This window comes from Corapipo altera, unplaced genomic scaffold, assembly GCF_003945725.1.
Source record: "Corapipo altera isolate COAL_440 unplaced genomic scaffold, ASM394572v1 23, whole genome shotgun sequence".
In the NCBI taxonomy this organism is placed as follows: Eukaryota; Metazoa; Chordata; class Aves; order Passeriformes; family Pipridae; genus Corapipo; species Corapipo altera.
In genome coordinates, this window is record NW_020884878.1 from 9,465,217 (window position 1) to 9,475,994 (window position 10,778).

At 37.9% G+C, this 10,778-nt stretch overlaps 1 protein-coding gene across 1 annotated transcript; it reads right to left on the reverse strand.

The window, feature by feature from the left end:
* Window positions 1-1,768: 1,768 nt before the first annotated feature.
* On the reverse strand, window positions 1,769-3,880 carry BDKRB1 (bradykinin receptor B1). The gene has a single exon (XM_027638398.1). It carries the CDS (start codon window positions 3,622-3,624, stop codon window positions 2,539-2,541), a length of 1,086 nt encoding a protein of 361 aa, XP_027494199.1. The 5' UTR covers window positions 3,625-3,880; the 3' UTR covers window positions 1,769-2,538.
* Window positions 3,881-10,778: the final 6,898 nt, after the last annotated feature.

The window sequence follows — 10,778 nt, forward strand, 5'->3', positions numbered from 1 at the left end:
AGCTTGGGGTCCCACCCATGGGAGATAGTCCTCCTTGAACTTTTCCAACCTGGATCCTTCCCATGGGCTGCAGTGCTTCATAAACTGCCCCAGTATGGCTCCCCCATGGGGTCACAGGTCCTGCCAGCAAACCTGCTCCAGCATAGGCTCCTCAGGGGGTCACATCATCCTTCAGGCATCCACCTGCTCTGGTCTGTGGTCCTCCGCAGGCTACAGGTGGATTTCTGCTCCATTATGGACTCATCCATATGTCACAGTCCCTTCAACTCAAGTTCACACCAGAGTTCCACCCTGTGCAGTACAGTAGCACAGACACAGCAGCAGGACTCTGGTCACCTGCCAGCCCAGGAGCATCCCCATGGCTGTTACTGAAACGTCCCCAGGCACAACACAGTGAGCAGTACAGCAAGCAGTAAAAGGAAAAAGCACCTCTAATGAGCAGTAGACACTAATATACAGTCAGGAATGCATACATTTACATACAATCATATTGGAGGGTAAATCCATTGATTTGCAAGACCTTTTTAAATGGTTTGAAGCAGTATTTAGACCACAGATGCTTGTCCTGACAGTTGTACGTAGGTAAAAGAGGCAGGACTTTCATGAAAGCCCTTGTCACTTGCCTACTGGAAGAAACAGGAGGCTTTCCATTAAATTCAGATTTCAGACTGATTTTTAATCTATTAGTTCGTACTCTAAGTATGCCACAGAACTCAAGAAGTGTTTTTCCCTTTGTGTACATTGCATAACATGGACTAGTGTCAGTCAGACAAGACAAAATATTTTTCCCTTTTAAGGTCCTCATCCATAGAGAGAAAATGGCATTTCTGTTTCTACCCTTTTTTTCATGATTTCAGCTTATTTTATTTTTTACCTTTTTTTTTGTCATTTTTTTGTCTTTTTTTCCCTCAGAAAATATCTCCACTTGAAAGTTTTTTTAACTAAGGATTCAGCTGGGGATGTATTAAATAAATACAGTGTTCAACAGTTTACAATAAGTAGGAATGAGAATTTGATCTCAGATGACTCAGGTGACTTCACATGCCGTTGTTACTGCTAAGCCTTGCATTTATTTTAAAAACAGCTGTCACAGAAGGAGTGAAATTAGTAAACCTATGAGTGATTCTTCCTCCCTTAATTCACCCTTAATTCCTAAACCATCATTGCAGATTTAAGTCTTTAAAAGGCTTCAGCTGTTCAGATTCAAAAATTTGAGAGAATCATTAAAAACTAACACTAATCCTACTGCAATGAAGTTGAACAGGTAGATTTTTACAATCTAATTTTACAAGATTAATTCCATATTCAAAATGGCAACACTAAAAAGAACTGCAGAAAATGCAGTGCCATTACAGTGAGTACAAGACTGAACAGGCTTCATGATGACTAATTAAATGAATTGTTATACAAATTGTTATACAAGTGTATGCTCCTTTGTGCTCTCAATATCTTTCTGGCTGAGCAGGCTGCACTATATCTTTTTCCACTTCTGTACATACATATACTTTTAGAGCTGTGGAAACAGATATCTCACTTGCCTTAAGTCTGCTCTGCAATTGTGGCTGTGATGGAAAAAAAGTTTTCTTCTACTACAAGAGTCTGTATTTCGGTAGCAACAAGGATTTTTAATCACAGAACTATATATTTGCTTTTCCGCAAAAGGAACAGGGAAAAGAGACAAAATACAAAAACAAAATACAAGAAAGAAAAAGACAATGATGAAAAATGAGGTGTTATGCAGTTTTTTAATTTTTCTTCACAAAAATATAAATATGTCTCTAAGGATTTGCCTCAGATGAAAGATATTCTAAAAGAATACAGTATCAATGACCACCATGGGTATTGTTGCGCATAAAAAATAAAAAGAATCTTTATGCACTTGATGAGCAATTGTGTAACATTTTATTGGATAAAAAAAAGTCAGATTTTGAGGAGGCTACTGTTTACATTGCTTTTTTTACAGCTTACGTACAATTTCTTTGTGGTATATCATCTTGTACAATATTTATGTGCTGAATGTAATTGAAATGCACAAAAAATATTCAGATTTTCCATGTTACTGTGAAAATGCAAACCATTTAAAATATTGTTCAAAATAACTGGAGCTATTCTATAATTGCTCCAATGCAGTTATCAACTAAAGATTAAGTTCATATTTGCTCTGTAACACCTGCTGCAATTTGGTGGTTTAGGTGTCATGACACATACCATGAAGTAAAATGTTCAGCTGGCTTATGGTTTTCTGTAATATTTTCTGGTATCTTGCAAAGAGTTTTTCTTTCAAGTCACTGGTAATTGGTAAAAGAGATTAGGTTATTTGGTATAAATTTCTAGTATCACATGTTATGTATTTGGATGGATAACACAGACATAAAAAAGTAAACCTGAGGACAAATAAGCAATCAAGTGATTTACTTTAGTAGATAATTATCTTAGTCTGCTAATGGCTGTTCAGTGCAATTCATATTAATTTTTAATGTCATTTACAATGGTATTAAATAAGTTGCAATATAAAAATGAAGATGGAAACGATAATTATTAAGTTAAACTACTCCTGACTGAAAACACATTGAAATTTGATGACATTTCTTTCAAAGATACCCATTTCAAAGGAAATCCACAGGGAATAAACTGTGAAAAAACTTCTAAAGCCTTTTGCCTGAAGTATTTCCCAACAAAGACATAAATCACAGGGTTAATGCAACTGTTGGTGGTAGCCAGCATATAAGCAAACTGCTCCCCAAAATTGAGCAGTTCCTCCCAGAAGCAGCCTTTGATCACTTCTGTATGGTATAATGTATCAAGGAATACAAAAAAATGGTGAGGAGTCCAACAGAAAAGAAACATCAGTATCACTGTGAGGATCAACCTGGTAGCTTTTGTGCCTTTGTGCCCCTTGCAGTCCTTTGCCCTGAGTGCTCTTCGTTCTCTTGCTTTTTTTTGTAGGGACCTAATGGTAGAGAAGTTAAGGGAGATGATTGCTGTAGATGGCAACACAAATCCAACTATACTGCGTACCAGGCTTTCAGCTGTTTTCCACGATGGGGTGGGGAAGTCCAAAGTGCATGCTGAAATATTCCACAGGGGATAGTCCTTCACGGTCCGAAACATAAAAACTGGGATGCTGAGGAGGATGCCAAAGAACCAGATGAGCAAGCAGATCCCTTTGGCAATAGTTTTGCTCCGTATCCGTCTGTGGTTCAAGGTATGGACAAGAGTCAAGTAGCGATCCACGCTGACTGCCACCAGCAAGTAGATGCTGGTGTACATGTTTAGGCTGATGGATGCACTGTTGCTGCGGCAAAGGAAACTGCCAAATGGCCAGTTAAATTCATTCCTGATGTTCTCTGCCCAGAAAGGGAGGCCCATGAGGAAGATAAGATCAGCAACAGCTAGGTTCATAAGGTAGATTTCAGCTATCTTCAGGGGGCCCTTGTGCAGTGAATAAATGAGGAGAACAAATACATTTCCGGGCATTCCAATAGCACAGACAGCGTTGAGGTACTTGGGCACTATATAATACACGATGTCCCACCAGTCATCCTGCTCTGGGCAAATAGCTGAATTGCTTCTATTTTCACCCTGGTTTGAGGAGGTAATATTCAGTAGAGGAGTCTCAGTCATTTTTTTTAAAATTCCGAAGTGAACAGAAGACGTCTTTCAAACGAGAGCAAATGACTGCAAAGAAGAAGCATACAATTGCAAAAGTTGTCTCCCATGAGTGCTGTAACAAGCTTTTTAACTGCTGGAAGTTCTTTATTAGTCCTCACTGATTATTATAGGTTAGATCAATCCATACTTGTTATGTGCAACAGTGAGAAGTGTTCACAGTATTAGCAAGGATGTAACTTACTCTACATCCTATGAAATTTCCTCTCCTTGCTTCCATTGTTTAAAGTGGCACAGCGGAAGGAAAGTACCAAATTAGTGTAAGTAGTTCTGTATGTCTCTTCCAGACTGACGACAGAAACAGATACGGGAGAATTCCATCTCCCTGAGAGTAGAGGGAGTCATGCTGCTGACACAAAGCCAGCTTTGCACTGTTCCCTGTCCTTTCTCTTATTCTTATTTACTATACTGTGTATACTATTATATATATAATATATATATTAATATATTATTATTTCTATCATCCTACTTAAGCAGGATACCTGCTATCATCCTACTTAAGCCAGATGATACCTGTTTCCCCAGAACAGAAAAAGCTGCTCACTTTCTATGGCCATCACTTGTTATTTGAATTTTGCATTCTTTTGCTCCTTCTCAGTTTCTCCCATCCTGAACTTTGGGTTCAAAATTGCTTAGATTAGACAGCTTATTGCCCTCAAATGTCAGCAGTTTGAATAATAAAACATAACTTCTCCAAAATCTTGTGCTCAAAATCTTGCCTGGAGGAAAAGTCTCTGCAGCTCTAAATTTACTCTTCTACAGTTTGAAAACTTAATTGAGTTCAGCTGGAGAGAGGCTGTCCCAGCCTCCCAAGTGTTTAGACCCTCATGGCATCGACAATATCTTTATTTAGAATCATAGAATCAACTGGGTTGGAAAAGGCCTCCGAGATCAAGTCCAACCCTTGATCCAACCCCACTGTGGTTACCAGACCATGGCACTAAGTGCCACATCCAGTCTCATCTTAAAAACCTCCAGGGACGGTGAATCCACCACTTCCCTGGGCAGCCCATTCCAATGCCTGATTACCCTCTCTGTAAAAAATTTCTTCCTAATATCCAACCTAAACCTCCCCTGGCACAGCTTAAGATCCTACCCTCTTGTCCTACTGCTGGTTGCCTGGAAGAAGTGATGGACCCCCACCTGCCTACAACCTCCTCACAGGTAGTTGTAGAGAGTGATGAGGTCTCCCCTGAGCCTCCTCTTCTCCAGGTTAAACAACCCCAGATCCCTCAGCCTCTCCTCACAGGACTTGTGCTTGAGTCCCTTCAGCAGCCTTGTTGCTCTTCTTTGGACCTGCTCCAGCACCTCAATGTCCTTCCTGAACTGAGGGGCCCAAAACAGGACAGTTCTCTCGGTAACTCCGTGTGAGATTGTGCATGAGTGAGAGGACAGGTAAAACCTTATCCTCTCATGAAAATCCACTGAGTTGTCAGAGCTGACTCCTGCATTGACTTCATTCTTCTGGTGTTGCCATGCTCGACCATAGTGCCTGTATCTTGTTTTTTACAGGCATTCAGTCTCAGAATCATTATGGCAGGCAAGATATTACTGAGCCTGTGGTGTCATCTAACACTTCAGGCAAGTAGAGCATGTCAATCATAAAAAAGAATGCATTTGAAAAAAATCAGTATTTTGCTATCAGTCATTGTGAATGTTAACTTTCTGCTGCAGCTGTTTAACTTTGCTCTTTCAGTTTCTGTAATTTTACACAGCTAAGGATGGAGTTTCCGAAGACAGCATTTAGGACCATCGTTCATCTCTTACATATACATACAGTCTCAGTGATATATGTATCTGAGCAGCTTTCCATACTTCTCTCTGTGACACCTCTAGGAATTAGTTAAGTACTGATATTCCACATCATGCTATTTGGTACTAATGCACAGAACATTTTTCACCATTGTAGAATTAAGTGAGCAGCAAAACTGTATCTGAGTTCATAAACTCACTCAAGCTGACAGTCTTGACAGGGAACTGAGCTACTGCCTGAGTTAACACAGCTCTCTGGATTTGAACATCTTCCCTCACAACAGTCTGAATATTACCTAGTTTGCAGACAGCCTCACGCAAACTAAGATAATTCAAGAGGATGTAAAACTACAGATGAGATATATTTAGTAAATAAATGGCTCATTAGCATCAAAGGGGCTATTTGTGAGACAGTAGCAATCTAACCTCATTATAGCCTAAGGCATGAGAGCAACGGCAGAAAATCTGTAACATTATATGTCAAAAATAATGTAAAAGACAGATAACAGTTAAACATAATCAGAATTATTTCTTCTACTAAATATAGAAGAAAAGAAGTTCTTATTGTCCTTTCTTGCCCATTTCCTGACGACTTCTTGCTATCAGCTTATGCCAGTTACCTCAGATGTGATCACTGGCTGGAGTCACAAATTCATTCATGATGGGGTAAACTAAAAACATCAGGAACATTTATTTTCCATCACAAATAGATTTTAGTAACAACTAAGTCTGAATTCTTGTTCACGTAGCAATTGTGCCTGAAGATTCTGCAGAGTTTATCATTGCAACAATTTCTTCAGAGTCTGCTAGTCAGTGTCCGAGTGAGTGCTAGAGTAACCTTCTGTAAATTCAGAGATGTCCTCTTGACAGAAAATGCAATTTTTTTTCAGTTGTTTAATTTTATTTCTTCCTCAAAGACAATTTTCTTCTCTAACTATTAAAAAATATTTAGTGCTAATGGACAGTTAGCCACAAGAATGGTTTTCAATTTATGCGCTTAACATATTCCAGTCATCTTTCATACAAATAATGGCATATTTTTCTTACTTTGAGCTGATTTCTGATGAATTTCCATGTACAGTGAATCTATCAGCATTTTTAGTATTAATTCTCATTACCCAGTTAGGGTAATTAGGTAAAATGAATCTTGGTTTTACACATAAACTAATACTGACCTTCAGAGTTACTTTCATGGTTAAAAAGAAAGGGAAAGTCTTACTAGACTGCACAGGTCAGAATTGAGAGCATTAAAATTTGGTTTTTTAGAGAAAATATATAAATGATTTTAATAAAAATGAGACATTAAAAAAAAAATATAGACATACCTACTCCTTGTTCTTCCTGGCAATTTAGACAAAGTTTCAAGTCCAGAAACAGCTGGTCAGGAGCAGTACAGAGGTTACTGAGAGAATTCAAAGATGCATCCTGAGGCACGACTGAGTGACTGAGTGGTGTCTGAGTGTTCTGTTGGCCATGCACAATGTGTGTGATGTTACATTTTGGAAGAAAGCCCCAGGATTTTTTTTTTTTAACTTTTCCAAACGTCAGCTGTAGTAATTTTCAAGGCATGTGAAATATTTCATTCTCATTGTGAAATAACACAAGCCATATATCATGACTCTTGCCATCCTGCGCTCTCAAGCGTAGGTTCTTGACAATTAAAAGTTCCTTTGTACGAATAACCATGTCCATAACAATAATGATTTCATCAACAACTCTGAACTGTTCTCTCAGTGCCAATGCACACAAGGAAAGACTTAGAACTAGGGTTTTGTTGTGGTGGGAGCTCCTTCCCCTGCTAGCCTTAGTGAGAAACCATGCCAAGGAGCTGGGGGAAAGCAATATTTTAAAAAGATGATATCTATTGCATCTCAGATTGTAATACAAATCTCCTTAAGTGTATCTGTGTAAACAATACAGGCTTTCAAGTTTTTTAACAAAACCAGTGAGACTGGAGTACTTTTTACTTACAGGAAAACTTTCTTCCCATTGGCTACCTAACCAACACATGCACCATCTCCCTCAACTCTTTCAACTGTATCCATTCTTGTTTGATAAGTGTTAAAGAGTTAAAATGAAAAGCCATGAGACACAGAATGGTGATACCTTATTATGAACTTCCCTATCATGACAAACACTTTTATTCCAGTCTTTTACTCATTAAAAGATAATAAGTTAGAGTTATGCAAACACTGATAAAATTGATAAATTAAAAAAGCTGTTCCAGTTAATACCATCACAACGGAGAAAACTCTGAATGGCCCAAGATTTAATTTGAAGATTTTAAACATACAGGTATTTATTTTATTTAAACACCATCCTGTTTAAAACTTTACTTCTTTTATTAAATAAATGAAACAGCATAAAAATACATCTCAAATGAAACTATATGCTTCACTTCTGTCAATTTTTTTTTTAATATCTTTTTCAAAACATTTTTTTTGGTGAAGACCTTAAACACAACATTTTTTAAATTATGCAAAATTTAAGTTACATAAAGAATCCTAAAAACTCATGGGAAGACAATCTCATAACAAACCATCCCACACTGACTCATAAAGGTGAGTGCAATGCGACAGGAGAACTTCGTCACAAACTTTCCAAAGCTTCCTCTTTGCTTACGGCAATGCATTTCTGTGTTTAAGTTATTTTTTCCATAAAGAAGTGCATTTGAGCAATAACAAGAAGTTTGTAATTTGTCCTTGCTTGGACATGAATCTCTAGGAGCTGCCAAGTTCCACATTTACTCACAGACTGAATAGAAAACTGCAGCTGTGTCTAAAATTTGTATGATAAATGACATAGTCTTACAAAACTCATCAAATCAAAATGTAACCAAAATAGAGGTTTGCAAATCCAACTCCTCTTTGCAAATCCAGTTCTTATCTTCTGTTGTTTTTCATTGCCGTATTTGGAACTTTTTTCAGTAATGGAGAGAGATTCAAAGATTCAAAATTGGAAGTCTATGCATTTAGTGGAAATAGTAAAATGAATAGGCACTGCTGTAGGTCCACATTTAAACTACTTAGAAAAAGTCTACATAAAAAGCTGTAACTTTATACAAAAAGGAGATTTAATTTATTATTTCTTTGTAATGTCATTCTTCATTTCAACATGTAGAAAGTATATAATGATCTCACAGTTTGCACAGGTGTAATGGATCATGAATTCAAGGAATGTGAACAGTTAGTTTAGAAACATCTATAAGAGTCAACAGTTACATGGTTTTTTACTGTAAAGATATATTGGTCTGCTGGCACCTTTGGCTTGAGATACTCAGAACATTAGTTTATGTTTTAAGCTTACATGATCTTCAGTCACCACGTCTGAAAAAACGTGTTCTTCAGAGCTGCATAGGAGTTTACAAATGCTAACTGAGGCTCTCTGATCAGAAAGATTAAACAAACATGTTGATGAAGTTAGAGTTACAACTGCTCGACTATTGCACACATTACATGACAGACAAATAGCAGAAATGCAAAAGGTTTCCAGAGTTCTAGCTCTTGGTCCAACAGTTCAGCCATTAAAAATCTTCCTTTTAACATAACTGGAGCCTTTAATGCTTGGAATAAACTATCTTTTCGGAACAGTATGACTTAACCGTTTGATTTTTTTTTAATTGATATGGTTTTCAAATCAACTTAGTTATCTGCTGTAACTGATCATCTGTTCTGGAAAAGGAGAAAAGGTTTTTGATGCGACCTTATGATGTGAAACTCTTTGTTTAACTTGGTTGGATTTCTTCACATATACTAAAGTGATTGCTAAGGAAAACTTAAAACTCTGGTGCAGTTATTTGTGGTTTCTAATGAATGATCCTGGTACTATCACTTTGGTAATAATCAAACCCTACTAACTACAATTTACAGAGGCTGAAACAGCAAAATATGGAAGAAGCCAATGCAGCGTGGAAAGTACTGATGGAACAATTGGAGTGAAAGGATAATTCAGTGGCTAAAGATTGACTGGGAATCTGGGAGTCCTGAACTGAGATCCTGACTTCTCCACTGAAACCCTGCCTAAAAAAGAAGTAACCTTGTCCTGTCTGCAGCAAGCACCAGCTGCTTGTGTAACAGCTTTTAAGCTGTTAATTTTGCATTTTGAGTGAAGCCAATAATTAACCTGAAAAAACAGAGATTGGAAAGATGAGAATTATTCCTGCCTGTACCTACTGCAGGCCAGAAGTATCAACCAGCTGTTGATATCCTTGCCATTCCTCTGGCAATGGTCCCCAGCCATCCTCCCACCACCTCTGCCAGGCTGAATGGGGGGTCAGCTGTTTGCATGGCCAAAGTCTCAATAACAGTTATGGTAGACTCAGGTAAAAGGGAAGATGGGAGCAGCTAAAGGAGTGGGACAGGAAAAAAGAGAATGAAGAGGTGATGTAAATACAGTATGTTATCTCCAGCTCTGAGATTCTCAGGACAAAGTCTGACTTAATTTTACCAAGCATTTGAGTGCGACTGTAAATGGACAGTAGCTAAGATGTAGCTTGGATGTTGCACTTTATTTCTTGGATTTTTCTGTTGCCTGTATAAATCGTGCATGTGAATACTGCACAGTGTGTCACTGCACTGAAAAGTGGGCAAAAAGTGAATTATACAGTCTGGGAGATGACATTTTGTTTTCTGTGGTGTGCAGAGGTTGCTGCAGGGGCTTTCCATTGCTGCTGGTGTCTGCATGCTTTGAGGGAAGAACAAGGCTTTAGGGCCAGGGTCCAACCTGCAAACAGCACCTACCAGCCCTTGTGTACCCCAGGTTCTCACAAAGAAAGGTAATATCTGCTTTTCATGGGACTTTGAGCAACCAGCGGGCAGAGAAAAGCTACTGAAAATATCTCAGTACCCTTAACTGCCTCAGTTCAGATTTTAACTTCCAAAAGGACTGAGTGGTCAGCACCACTCAGAAATGGACCCTGAAAAGAAAGCTGACCCAAAGATTTCAAAGTAGCTAAAATTCTGTTGTTTAAGATCAATTTCCTTTGGTATAATGGGAAGTGAAAGAAAGCAGCTGCAACATTTGGACTTCTGAGAAACCAGTCCTTAGTAAAAGGATACAGGACAGAGAAGAAAATGCCAGAAAATCTCATTTCTTAAAGTAGTTTATTTTCTGTTGTACATGCTTACTGTATAGCAAAATAATGTGTCTATATATATACATTATTTAAATTAATGTGATACTAATATAACAACATTTTTTTATTTTACTTCTCAGTACCAAATACTCTGAAATATATTCCATTGCCTCAATAACCTCTGTATGGAGTTCCTTTTAGTTAATGGTTGCATGAACAGCATGGTCATGAATGAGACATTATCATAACACTGGAGTTAACAGAAAGCCTTGCAGTATTTCAT

Coding starts and splice junctions, on each gene's coding strand:
- BDKRB1 (XM_027638398.1), bottom strand. CDS start 3,624: ATGACTGAGACTCCTCTACTGAATATTACCTCCTCAAACCAGGGTGAA.